This window comes from Barbus barbus (genome assembly GCF_936440315.1).
Source record: "Barbus barbus genome assembly, chromosome: 7".
Classification (NCBI taxonomy): domain Eukaryota; kingdom Metazoa; phylum Chordata; class Actinopteri; order Cypriniformes; family Cyprinidae; genus Barbus; species Barbus barbus.
The window spans coordinates 24,119,515-24,133,354 of NC_136735.1; the positions used below are offsets into that span (position 1 = coordinate 24,119,515).

A 13,840-nucleotide genomic window follows, 5' to 3' on the forward strand; every position below is an offset into this window, starting at 1 on the left:
TTGCATATTTAATATATGCATCTGCTAATCTTAATCACTAGTGCTGGCTAGTTGAAGACTAATTGAAAATTCATATGTGGCCCTGGACCACAAAACCAGTCATAGCACTGGTATATTTGCAGCAATAGCAAAATAGTAAAAAATTATTGCTTTTTCTTTTATGCCAAAAATTTGGATATCAAGTAAAGATCATGTTCCATGAAGATTCCATGAACTTCATTTGGACAACTCGAAGGCGATTTTCTGCACCCTCTATTTTCAAATAGTCCAGATTCTCAAATAGTTGTATCTCAGCAACATAACAAACCATACATCAATGGAAAGCTTATTCAGATTATTATTTTTTTTAATTTACCCTTATGGTCAATTGGTTTTATGGTCCAAGGTCACATATTTTTATTATTCAGACTTGAGTTCTAACCTATAAGCTTAATCCAAAGTGCGTCTCAAGTCTTACTCTCCTTTAAATAGGATTTTTTCCCCCCAGCTAGATGGAACGTAAAATTGGGGGAGGGGGGGGATATGACGGTTCATAAAAACTTACCGGATTCATTTAATTAAATTCAAGAGAATCATTTATGGTGAAGACATACAGGTGCTGGTCATAAAATTAGAATATCATAAAAAAGTTTATTTATTTCAGTAATACCATTAAAAAAAGTTAAACTTGTATATTAGATTCATTCATTACACACAGACTGATAGATTTCAAATGTTTATTTCCTTTAATTTTGATGATTACAACTGCCAACTAATGAAAGTCCCAAATTCAGTATCTCAGAAAATTAGAATATCAATTAAGACCAATGCAAAAAAAAATATTTTTAGAAATGTTGGCCAACTGAAAAGTATGAGCACGTACAGCACTCAATATTTAGCTGGGGCTCCTTTGGCCTGGATTACTGCAGCAATGCGGCATGGCATGGAGTCGATCAGGCTGTGGCACTGCTCAGGTGTTATGAGAGCCCATGTTGCTCTGATAGTGGCCTTCAGCTCTTCTGAATTGTTGGGTCTGGCGTATTGCATCTTCCTCTTCACAATACCCAATAAGTTTTCTATGGGGTTAAGGTCAGGCGAGTTTGCTGGCCAATCAAGAACAGGGATACCATGGTCCTTAAACCAGGTACTGGTAGCTTTGGCAGTGTGTGCAGGTGCCAAGTCCTGTTGGAAAATGAAATCTGCATCTCCATAAAGTTGGTCAGCACAGCAGCAGGAAGCATGAAGTGCTCTAAAACTTCCTGGTAGACGGCTGCGTTGACCTTGGACCTCAAAACACAATGGACCAACACCAGCAGATGACATGGCACCCCAAACCATCAATGACTGTGGAAACTTTACACTGGACCTCAAGCAACGTGGATTATGTGCCTCTCCTCTCTTCCTCCAGACTCTGGGACCTTGATTTCCAAAGGAAATGCAAAATTTACTTTCATCAGAGAACATAACTTTGGACCACTCAGCAGCAGTCCAGTCCTTTTTGCCTTTAGCCCAGGCAAGACGCTTCTGACGCTGTCTCTTGTTCAAGAGTGGCTTGACACAAGGAATGCGACAGCTGAAACTCATGTCTTGCATACGTCTGTGCGTGGTGGTTCTTGAAGCACTGACTCCAGCTGCAGTCCACTCTTTGTGAATCTCTCCCACATTTTTGAATGGGGTTTGTTTCACAATCCTCTCCAGGGTGCGGTTATCCCTATTGCTTGTACACTTTTTTTCTACCACATCTTGTCCTTCCCTTCGCCTCTCTATTAATGTGCTTGGACACAGAGCTCTGTGAACAGCCAGCCTCTTTAGCAATGATCTTTTGTGTCTTGCCCTCCTTGTGCAAGGTGTCAATGGTCGTCTTTTGGACAACTGTCAAGTCAGCAGTCTTCCCAATGATTGTGTAGCCTACAGAACTAGACAGAGACCATTTAAAGGCTTTTGCAGGTGTTTTTGAGCTAATTAGCTGATTAGAGTGTGGCACCAGGTGTCTTCAATACTGAACATTTTCATGATATTCTAATTTTATGACCAGCACCTGTAGTTTTGTACCATGGAAATAGGTGCCTTGAATTCTTTTGGAATCACAAAAATTTTGCAATTGATTGCTGCCTGCTCCAAACACCATGAAAAACACTCATATATGATATATTTATCCTTAGAAATGGGAAAAACAAATAGGGGCAATACTATGGCAACAATTTTCTTGTTTCCATACTTTTTTATTCCCATATTTGCCCTGACCTGGAAATGACTAAAAATCAATCCTGAAAGTTAAATATTAAATTCTGAAAGTTCCAAAACTGATTGTAAACTGATTTTTCTGACTGGGAGATATAAAGCATAAACATGTTCAGCAGGTTTGATGTGACGCATACTAAAAAAACAACAGTACACAAAGATTCAAATTTACATATTTATTGACACCAGCTTTTGTGTTGGAAGTTTTAGACAGACTCCTGGATGGGGGGCTCATATCCATCGGCTCTCTCCACCTTGGCCCCAGTGTCACCCTCTGCAGGTTTTGCAGCAGCACTGCTGGTTCCACCCTCACCGTGCAGCTCCATCAGCTTACCAACTGTACAATAAAAATTCAGAAATAAAATTCAGCAAGCTCAAATTGTTGGATTTGTTAAATGGCTTAGGAATAAAAAAAAAAAAAATAAAAAAAAAAAAGTTATTTCTATACACATTTAATTTCTTAAGTTTAAAAGAGGAAGTATCACTTGATAATAGCAAAACTTCCCATGTCCAAAGATATGGGTTGCACTAAATAAATGCTCTTAAATGTCAATGATTGGAACCCTGGCCACGAAAGTGCTATCATCTTGCCCAAAAAAACCCTAACCTTTGTCAATCATGAGCATAAATAAGTCAAAACAAGCCATGCATGTTCATCACACATTTCAACTTACGCTCAAACTTGGGCTTTTTCAGCATCTTAACCTTCCTGACATAGACATCATGTAGAGGGTAGATGGACTGGCAGGCCTTTTCAATGTCCTTGCCTACACTGTCAGGAATCCTACAGAACAAAAGAAGAGACCATTTATTACTCACAAATGCATAATGGTTATAGATCAAGTGTGCCAAAAAAGTTCTCAGGTTAAAACCAAGGTAAAGAAAGTTGTAAAAACTACTACTCAATCTACAACATTCAAGAGTTATGTTAACAACACTATATTCATGTATAATGTACAATGTATAAAAAGTGCTACAATGACTCTTTACAACGGCCAACAACACCCAGTATTTCAATCACACTCTTAACCCAATACTGTGGCCACCTTCCTGCAAAGTTTAATTCAAATCACAATTCAATTCACCAATATCCAGTAATTCTGAACTATGCAGGAAGGTGGACCTCCAGGAGCAGAGCCTGACTCCTCCGATTTAACAAGTGTAATGGTATGGATTAGGGGAGAACTTCATACGTACAGTTTGTTGACCACCTCCTTGAGGTCGTTGGTCTGGACCTCACGGGTCATGATTTCCATCATCTTCTTGCGGATCTGACGGACCTGCTGGTGCTGAGCATAGGAGGTCTTTCTGATCTGGTTGGTGCGCTTCTTGGTGAAGCCCACGCAGAACAGGCGGAGAAGATAGCCATCAGTGGTCTTCACATCAACATGGGCCTCAATCATGGTCTAATTGGAAAGAACAGGTCCATTAGCACGTCAGAACACAGCCTGCACAAACAGCAACTCAAAAATAGCTACATTATGTATATTTTTTTTAAATTAGACAAATACAGAGAGGAACAGAAATCTCTCAGGTTTCTTGTTGTATCTTGTTTTGAAGATTAACCAAAGTCTTATGGATTTCAAATGACATGAAGGGGAGTAAAAGATAAGATTCTTTTTTTGGGTGAACAATCATAACCTCAACATCAAAGCATCACTGCTGTTTTACAACACAAGGGTGGTCTCAACAGAGTTTGTGCATGCAAAACTTCTTCAGACACTACAATGATCATGAAGCAATGTCATGCTCTGTGGAGTCTTTTGAAAAACATGAAAATCCAAAATGCCATGCTGCAAACCCCGCAGCTTTAACATTTGTCTTTTAATTCAGCTAAGAGGTCACACCATGATGTATCCATCTTCCATTGGTTACATATCTTCAGCAAACTTGGAACTTTGCGTTTCCAGTCTTCAGCATTTGCATGCATATGAATGAATGTGAAGAAGGGGTACAACTAGGGCCAGCTGATATATCGCATGCAAATCTCGTCAGTAAAGCCGGTTCCGTGATTAGCGGTAAATCTCAATCACCTGCTTTCAAATGGAACAGCATTTAATACACAGAGCCGTAGTTCACTGACAAGCTAGGGAATATCGCGTTCATTTTTGAAGGCGATTCATCAAAGGGATACAACAGTTTTTGCTTAAGAGTGAGGCTTTTCTGTAATGGCAAGAACCTTCAACAACCTAAATTGTAGACAATTTCCTACAACCTAAAGCATACACTGTGTAAAGGTCACGTGTTAACTATCTATTTACCTGCCACTTCTTGACCATGGAGCACATCTTGTCGCGGGTGAGGTCCATGCCGTGGAAGTTGGTGAGGCAGTTCTTGCCTTGCACGTCTTCTGTGACCAGCTTGAACTTGCGGAAGGCCACCTCATCGTTCTGCAGATCAGCCAGACTGACTTCGAACACACGTCCCTTCAGACCATCAGAGGCAATTCCTAAATTACAAAGACACAGTGTCAAATCTACTGCAGTTTGTAGGGCTATGATGCACGTGGATTTTATGGGAATGTCAGGTGATCTCACAACAGTAGTCAGTTTTTCATCTGGGACCGAAACTACTGTCATTATGGATTCCCACTGCAATACGGCACTGATTCGCATCAAACAATTGGGACACATGGCTCTTATTGTACAGCAAGATCTGCCCCTTCCCAGCAGGGTTAACAATTCATACTAAATCTGTGTGGATACACAGACACCGTGGACATAAAAAGCACTTACTGGTTCCCTGAGTCCTGGTGACCAAGGTCTTGCCCAGGTTGCGGATGTTGAACATGGCTGGTGCCTTGACATCATACCAGTCCTTTTTGGAGAATGGATCCACGCTGCAAAAGAAAACACGCATGCAAGTTAAATGCGATTGAGAGAAAGGCATACGTTTACACACAAATGTTGCAATGAAGCCACATTTTCACAGTTCAAATACGAACACCGCTTATATATGCTTTGGCTGTATTATCTAAAATATGAGAAAGCCCTAAAATAACTGAGCATCCAACACATGTGTTCCGGTGAGTCTCGAGGCAGTAAAGTATCCTTGAAAGCTAGCTAACTTAGCGCTCCCGGAGACTTGTTACGTTAGCGTTATCAGTTTGTCATGCCATTTTTTGCTGAAAACGGATACTTCATGAAACTTGTAAGACTAGTGCATTAGAAAACAGTCCAGGACCTTACGATCTCTTACAGGACCTTACGAGCTCTGAGCTAAAGTTGTCAGAACACACAGACCACGAATGAGCCAGTCAGGCTAGCAGGACCGCTACATACAATCTTTAATATATCGAGCACATCCTCCATCTATACACACCAATTATCCTCCAGAATGGTTTATAACCGCGTAACGACACAGTCGAAAGATTCATTTGTGACTTACATCTTCTTTTTGGCACCTTTTTTGCCACCTTTGGTCAGCCTCTTATTCTTGCCGACTGCCATGTTGAACACAGGGAGTGAAAGAGGAGGAAATACGGAAATACCGCGAGAATTAAAGCGACAGCGAGAAAAGACACATCTCGCGGGATTTCGTTTGTCCTCACTGTAAAGCACAAGTGCGCCATCTATAGTGTTTACATCAAGTTACAACAAACCACAATATTTTATAATCATATTTACCTTGTTAATGATTCCTTATCTGCAAAACAATTATTTATATAGAATTTGAGAATTGCTTGCCAATGTAATGGGCGAAAAATAGGAACTTTAGGCATATGTACTACAAGTAGATACAGGCTATATATTGTTTATTGCATCAATTATAGCCTAGTTACCGTGTCTTAAGTCTAATTGCATTCATCAAACATCAAACCCCTAATGACAACATTCCACTCTATTAAACCTATAATAAATTGTATTGATAGGTTCATGGAAAATTCAGTCAGTTATAGGACCTGATCGTTTAATCTGTTCAGTCAAGTTTCTGTCTCATTCATAAAATGAAAACGAAATAAACACTGAAATGACAGAAAGTTGTAAATCTCAATTAGTTAAATAAATGGTTCAGTAAATTAATTACTAACATTCCATCCTCTTGCCTTGTTATTCTTATTATTAGGCTAAATAATAATAATAATAATAATGGGAATAGTTTTATTTAATTGTTTTATTATTATGCTATTAAAATGATCATTATTGCATTCCTAATTGTTTCCAAAGGCAAAACTGCACAAATTAATATCATAGTTATTTTAAAACATTATCTTTCACACTGTTCTTTAGAATCTCAAGAACAAAAGCTGTAAAATAGCTGCAAAATGAAAACTGACTTTATGCATTAGCACAGGGTTTTTATTTGCACTGTATCAGGTTTCTTTAAATAGCTGCAACAAACACTAGTCTGTCCTGTTATCTACTTTGGAAAGAAAACATTTGGAAGGAGGGTAAAGAAGGATTTTTTCTATCAATTTATTTCTGTAATGAATGCTTGTGAATGAATCTGTGTAATGGTCTTTAGGATGTCAGTATAAAGTTCAGTGCCTTGTTGCTACAGAGTCTAGACCTTTAATTCTGTGGCCCTGAGGGACTGTATATAGAGTCAACAAAGTCAATGTACTGCTGACTCCTTGGCAACGACTCAAAGGGGCCATGAAACAACACTTTGAATATAATGAGAGACAGTAAGCACATTTATTCTTGAAGCTAGTTAAAAAATTCCTTAATATTCAAGAATGGTCTGTCTTAAATATTACAGTTTAGATATAACATTTTCTTTGTATGTGAAAATTTGAACACTTTAATCACAAGTATCACAAATCTGAAGATTTAGATGAAATAACTAATTCTTTAACTCTTGTGGTGTTCATACTTTTGTTACTTACCCAGTGTTCGTGGGTCTGGTGGATCCGCTGCATTTTTGGGTTTTTAATTCAGCACAATTAAAAATTTTATGTTAAAATACTCAGATATTTACTTTATCCCAATTACAAGCAATAGAAACAGCATATATGGTTGATATTTGCCCATTACCTTTGTTAGATCACATTTATGAATTAAAGTGCTACAACCTTGTGCAGAATGGCAGGGGCAGAAACATAAAACTCACACTCTTACAGACTCTCTCTCCCACACAAACACACATGCACACACATAAACACACATACACATACTATTGAAAATTTGTTCTGATAAATGTTCTTCACAGAAAGTGAGCCAAGGCCAATGAGTATGAGTTTGAAAAAATAATCAATCTTATAAATTTTCTATTGACAAAAAGTGAAAATGAGTCCCACAGACCCAAACGGCATACAAGGGTTAAAGTCACATTGACAAAGAAGTAGTATATATATATATATATATATATATATATATATATATATATATATATATATAACCTTTGAAAAACACTGAGGTCCAAACAATTCCACTGGACTTCATTGACTTTTATTGTATGGACAAACAAATAAACAAACACTTTTTTTGTGTGTGTTCAACAGAATAAACAAAGTCATGGTTAGAATGACATGAGACATTTTTTAAGTGGCAGGAACAAGAAATCATGTGGTCTCAGTCTCTCAGAATGGGAAATCTACATATTACTTAATATTTACATTTATGCATTTGGCAGACACTTTTATCCAAAGCATTAAAGGTACACATAATAATAATTATTATTATCATCATTATTATTTTAATAATAATTTAATTCGTGCTGCAGGAAGGCTAATATATGTATTTATGCACAGCTGCATGTTCTCTGTTCTTCCCCAATTTATCTCACTCTTGACATGTTCTTTTCATGCTTTGTTCTTTTTTATTTGTTAATAGTTTGACAGACCAACATAAGAAAATACATAGGATTCTTATAGTACACAATGCACATTACAAATATTAATATGAATAATGACAACACATTCTTTAATACAGTAGTTTGATACAACACTGATACGTTAGGCACCACGCAATCCACGCAGTTTCGTTAAGTTAAATCTTAAAGCAAACCACGTTTCTAATAGAAAATGAAATTATGCCTCCATGTGACAAATGCATTATCGTAAACCACCAACATTACAACAGAGCGTCCCTGACACAAGATCCCCAGTACGAAGTGTCACTCAGTCCTAACAGGTTTTCACTGTAGTCTAGCACCTGACACACCTGAGCCCCCCCCACCTCCTCGTCTCTCTTGGCGCACTGCGCATGCGCAGCTCTCTCTCTCACGCAGCTCCACTGTCATGGCGGAGACGGAGCTGAGTAGGAGCTGATTCAGGAAGAGATGGCGCTGTAAAGTGGGTTACCATTGAAACTTCTCTACAACAGTTCCCACAGGGACCAGGAGGATTGTCTTCTCTTTGAACGGACTCCTGCGAGCCAAAATCGGACGTTCCTTGCCTTATATTTTGTAGTTTTTTGCGTCTTGTTCTTATCGGTGCGTCTACCTGCGTGGAATCTCTTCAGCACCGCTGTTTCCTGTTTGACACTCGCAAACCCTCCAGTGACATTGTTGTTTAGATATCTTCTCTTTATCAGACCGGCGGAGGCTGACAAGTATTGTGTTTCTTATCTGGGCACACCACAGCGCGATTTCGTCCTCCTTTGGACAAGTTTATCGCTGTTTTTCCTCTCTACAGTAGAGCAGTTCCTGTCAGTCAGGTGTAGTGACATTAACGGACACTTCCAGCCGAAAGCGCGAGAATCTAACGGATAAACCGGCCGTGAATGGAGACCAGGACCTGTTCTTCGCCTCTGTCTACTTAACGAGAGCGTTATTTACCGTACATTTCTCCATAGTTGAACTCGGCTGCAGGGTCAAACAGGTGTCGCACCTGTTCCCGTCATGGCGAGCGCAGGTGACAGCGCCGGCGGGATCCCCATCAGAGGAATCCGCATGAAGTTCGCCGTGCTGGCGGGGCTCCTGGAGGCTGGTGAAGTCTCCAATCGGGACATTGTGGAGACGATCTTCAATCTGGTAAGCTGATTAAAGCCTTTAAATAGAGATCTGAAGACACCGTGGTGGCTGGACAAGACCAACCGTTTAGACTCTAGCTATTACTCTATATATGATGTATGTAGTTCCATTGTGTCCTTGATCAAGACACTAATGTCAGCTCACTGAACCTATAATAAGTGGCATGTTAGTCAACGTGGATGGAAGCAGCTGTTATATAAGTTGATGTGACTGTAAAGAAAGGCACACTTTCAGAAAAAAAGGTACCTTTATTGGGGTACAGCAGCTTGTCACTGCGGTATGATCACAACTTTGCTGAAAACCCTGTTGTAGGCGATCTTCCACATGCCGTGGTTGTGATTGATAGTCTATTCTTTTTTTAGCAAGTAAAAATCCTTTTAGTACAACTTAAAAAACCTCCCTCCTCTCGAGTCATCATGGCACATACACACAATAGCTTGCCATTGCCATCTTTTGCCCCCCCACAATAAAAACAACAGCCATTTGATCATAAAACTAAGCATTAAAAGATAACTTTACTAAAACATTTTATTCATAGAAATATTGTGACAACTTATATTTATATGCATCTAAGCATTGTAAGTAGTGTTATGCTGTTTATAAAAATCTCAATGATGTTAGAATTTCATCTTTTTGTCCATTTCATCTTTGTGCACCAAATTGTGCATTTTTGGGCCTCTGAATAATGTTTTTTTTTTCTCTCATGCTCCATATTCTCTCTGTACTTTAAAACAAAAGCCTAACACATCAAATTTGATACATAAAACATGGAAAAGTATTTTCTTTTTGTCTAAACAGGTCAGTAGTCAAGTCGGTAAACCATTGGTCTCAAACTCAATTCCTGGGGGGGGGGCCCACTGCTCTGCATAGTTTAGCTCCAAATCGCACCTGTTTGGAAGAAAAAGAAACTAATACATCAAAATACCCTAACTCCCTTATTAACATAAACAGGAGAAAACGGCACCCTCTCTCTACTTAACCCCGTCCCAAATTAAAAATGCAAACTTAAGTTAAAGATTCAATCAGAAAACAAATATTAACTTACAATAATAGATTTTCTGGTTGTAAAGATGGAAGTTACAACAGGAGGTGGGTAAACTCAGTCACTAAGAGAATCCAATCAACAAAACACAATTCTTAACAAATTAACCCTTGTAAAGCAAGGGGAGAGAAACCTCACAACAGAGCCTCCACACACACAAATGCTGCTTAAATCGCCACTGCCCCTTCTCATCCTCCAATCAGTGTGAACAGCCAATCATCGGAGACAGGTGGCGGCCATTAACATGCGTCCTGGGATGTAACACTACTAATATGTACCTTTTAAGGGCAGATAAGGGACAAAGTCAGAAGTACTGCCCCAGCGACAAGCTGTTGTACCCCTAAAGGTGTAGTTACTGCACACTTTGTCTGACAGCGTTGGCTGTTTAAGTACCTGTTTTATAGCATGGACTTTTATACAGCCAATATACAGTTAGATGTTTTTATACAGTAAAAAAAATCTAACTGTCTATCTTAGGCAAAGGCATGGGATGATTCAGTAAAACTCAGTATTATACTGTGTATTTGAAAAGCTTTGTTTTCTACTGCATTAGTCTATGCTGTGTTTCTAGCCATGTGGTGGTGGTTTAAAGGTTGATCAACCTGTTTCTAAGTGCACTGCTTGTTTTAGATCGTTTTCTCCCTGCTCCTGTCATTGCACAGTTCTTATGTGAAGCTATTATCCATTAATCCATGATGAAGGATTACAGGGTGTGAGTGAGGAAGAAACCTGGGTTGATTTTTCAGCAGTGACCTAAAGTTCACTCTCCTTGAAATGATGTTAGTGCTCTGTTAGCTTTAAACTCATCTTGCAGTTTCCATTGAGTATGTATGGTACAAAATCAAATAGAGAGCAGAATGTCTCGTGTAGCTCTAATTGGCAGTCAGAGTTCACAGATCACTTCAGCATAGCTCCTTGATGTAATAACAGCTCTTTTCTGTTGACCAGCCCCAGACACGAGGAAGTCAGTAGCACTTTCTGGAAATTGCACTCTTTTTTTTCCCCCTCCTCCCACGTCCACAAGCGAGTTGAAAGCCCCTGTTATACATTAGCTGAGTTTCAAGCATGAGTGAGGGGTCTGTATGTGACCCACATTGTAGTTGAAACTGATTGGGAGAGATTTGCTTTGCAGGTCCTGTAGTGTTGTGAAATGACATTGAAGAATGAATGAATGAATGAAAGGAAGAAGGAAGTAAGAAACGTGCTGCAACAATGCACTCTACTCCGTTGCTGATGTAACACAGCTGAGAGGCAAAAGGCGTGCTAGATATCATAGGTGACATGTAGCCTACATGCAGTTATGTTGCTCAGTCCTTGCCTCAAATATAGGGATTTATAATTGATTGCAGTGCCCTTAAAGGGATAATTCACTTATATTGCAAAATGTGAATTCTGTCATCATTTATTCACCTTATGTTATTCCAAATCAGTGTGGATTTTTAAATTTTTAGAAGAATTTATGCTCATGTTCATGCATTGACAGTGGAAGGGGACCAGGCCCCAAAAAGGGCAAAAAAACACCATAAGACCATCATAAACATACTATATACCATGTCTTCTGAAGCGATATATTATAGGTTTTTATGGGGAAAAGACTGGTATTTAAGCCATACAATTTTTATCTCGAATGACACTTTAAAAGGGTAATATCTTGAGCAATCAAATATTCTTTCATTCTTTTGCAAATAGCTTGATATATTAGGACTGTAACTCTTTGTTTTAGTTTTCAAAACTGAACAGAACAATGAAATAAAATGACATAAAATTAGCCATCTTTGCAGCTTTGTGATGTCACAGTTGTGCGGGGGGTAATGTAACAGCAAGAAAGGACCAAGGTTTATTCACTGAAGCTTATGTTTAACAAGGTCTGATCCCTTCACTCTGATCTTAACAGCACATCTGTCAATGTGTGTGGCTGTTTATAAAGTACGTGGGAGTTAAAAATTCTATTTGACATCACAGTAAACTGGTGTGAGAAAGCACCTTAGGACATCACTCAGCGCTGATGCCCAGTTCACATGCAAAGGGGGATTTTTTGAAAGCTGCAGCAACACAAAATGGTCTGTTTAGTTTTAAGAATTAGAGAGAGGGTGCAAGCAAATATGATATCAGAAAAATGCAAGATATGACCTGTTTAACCTGTTAAACATGATGTATGACCCTCTGTCGACCAAACAAAACTAGGTATTTGATTCATCTCCATTTATGAAATTGTGTATTAGAGCATGAAAGCAAAATAATGGGTTGTGCCAGCTTAGTTCGATTTGCTGTTTGAGATGTCCAGCACATAGATTGAAGCACAGTGAAATACAGCATTACTTATAGCTCAGAGATAGATTCGTCATGCTGTCAGAGTGCACCCATTTAGTGTTAGTCACTATGAAGAATTTCAAGGGATTAAGAGGGGTATTGGCAAGAGAAGGCCAGCGTGTGAAAGAATTGAGTGCTGACTGACTACATCATGCAAGAGTGCAATTGGTGATTATAAATAAACTAACACTGTCTGCAAATGTAGTATAAGGGAGAAGTAGCATCTACAGTGAATGAGTGGTGCGCAGGAACTAACAGAATTGTGGCCATTTTACAATTCAGTAAAAAAGTAACACCAGGTTTTTTTGGTGTTACTGGTACTTTTGCATGTCCATGTCACAGTGCTCTAGAGCACAACCGACAATTTCTGGAAATAAAAACTCCATTCATTTTCTCTATAGGGAAATTGATTAGCTGATAAAACTTTGAAGACAGATCTCTGTGAGCTCCAAGGTTGTTAATAGATTGTACATGCTTTTGTTGAACCTATTTGTTGCATGCATTCAACTTATTTTTTAAATAATTGTTAAATAGTAGAATTTGAAAAACTATGCAGCCATGACGCTGTACAGAAAAGTTGACCAATCAGAAAGCAAAGCATGCCAAAAGAGATATTTAGCTTCGCCCATTCCCATGAAGCACAGCAAATGATGTAATGGAAGTGGTAGTATATAAATGCATATTTTGCAGTGAATTTGCTTCTGTAGATACAACCAACAAATTTAAATTTGTATCTATACATTGTTAAATGTGATTAATGTTATTTGCAATGCTTCATGGGACTGTAGTTCTTTGTCTTACTAAAGCCGTTAAATACACAATCTTGTACCTTTGTCTTGTTGTTAAATTTGTCTACCTTTTTGCTTCAAAAGTTTGTAATGTTGTGATTCTCCTTGTAGGTGGTTGGCTTGGTTCATAGCTTATAATGCTTTAAAGGAACACTCCACTATTTTTGAAAATAGCTGATTTCTGGGTCTGGTGGTAGCACTTTTAGCGTAGCTTAGCATAGATCATTGAATCTGATTAGACCGTTAGCATCTCGCTCAAAAATGACCAAAGAGTTTCAATATTCAATATGAAATTACTCAGCGCCTGAAAGTAGTCCCCAGCTAGGTAACTAGTTATGATATAGCTGGGGACTACTTTCAGGCGCTGCATAATATCTTTGCGCCTGCTGCACCCATGGCATGGCAGCAAAGTTCCTTGATCATTACGCCGGAATGAGAGTATAGTTCCTAGCCATATCGGCCTTGAAAATCTAAAAAACTTTCATTTTCCGTCAGTCTTAGTACACGATGTAACTACTAAAGAAGAGTCAAGTTTTAAATAGGAAAGAACTTTGGTCATTTTTGA

General features: G+C 38.7%; 2 protein-coding genes across 6 annotated transcripts in view; one reads left to right on the top strand and one right to left on the bottom strand.

Annotated features, from left to right (window-relative positions):
- Positions 1–2,381: 2,381 nt before the first annotated feature.
- On the bottom strand, positions 2,382–5,696 carry LOC306872397 (small ribosomal subunit protein eS1). The gene is made up of 6 exons (XM_079420926.1): positions 5,608–5,696; positions 4,956–5,059; positions 4,482–4,669; positions 3,418–3,626; positions 2,895–3,004; positions 2,382–2,557 (listed from the first exon to the last, which is right to left on the bottom strand). Exons 1-6 carry the CDS (start codon positions 5,667–5,669, stop codon positions 2,427–2,429), a joined length of 804 nt encoding a protein of 267 aa, XP_079277052.1. The 5' UTR covers positions 5,670–5,696; the 3' UTR covers positions 2,382–2,426.
- Positions 5,697–8,385: 2,689 nt separating this feature from the next.
- Positions 8,386–13,840, top strand: part of LOC306872476 (lipopolysaccharide-responsive and beige-like anchor protein) — a 250,016-nt gene continuing 244,561 nt past the window's right edge. For all 5 annotated transcript variants that reach the window (XM_079421043.1, XM_079421044.1, XM_079421042.1 and 2 more), the window contains exon 1: positions 8,386–9,135. In XM_079421043.1, coding sequence (XP_079277169.1) covers positions 9,004–9,135 — 132 coding nt within the window. In that variant the 5' untranslated portion in view covers positions 8,386–9,003. The remainder of the gene's footprint in view (positions 9,136–13,840) is intronic.

What these genes read in the sequence shown, in the direction of transcription:
- LOC306872397 (XM_079420926.1), bottom strand. Translation starts at nt 5,669, where the DNA reads ATGGCAGTCGGCAAGAATAAGAGGCTGACCAAAGGTGGCAAAAAAGGT. An exon ending in CACCAGGACTCAGGGAACCA is followed by an intron (nt 4,670 to 4,955) that starts GTAAGTGCTTTT and finishes TTTGTAATTTAG; the next exon opens with GAATTGCCTCTGATGGTCTG. An exon ending in GAAAAAGCCCAAGTTTGAGC is followed by an intron (nt 2,558 to 2,894) that starts GTAAGTTGAAAT and finishes TTTATTGTACAG; the next exon opens with TTGGTAAGCTGATGGAGCTG.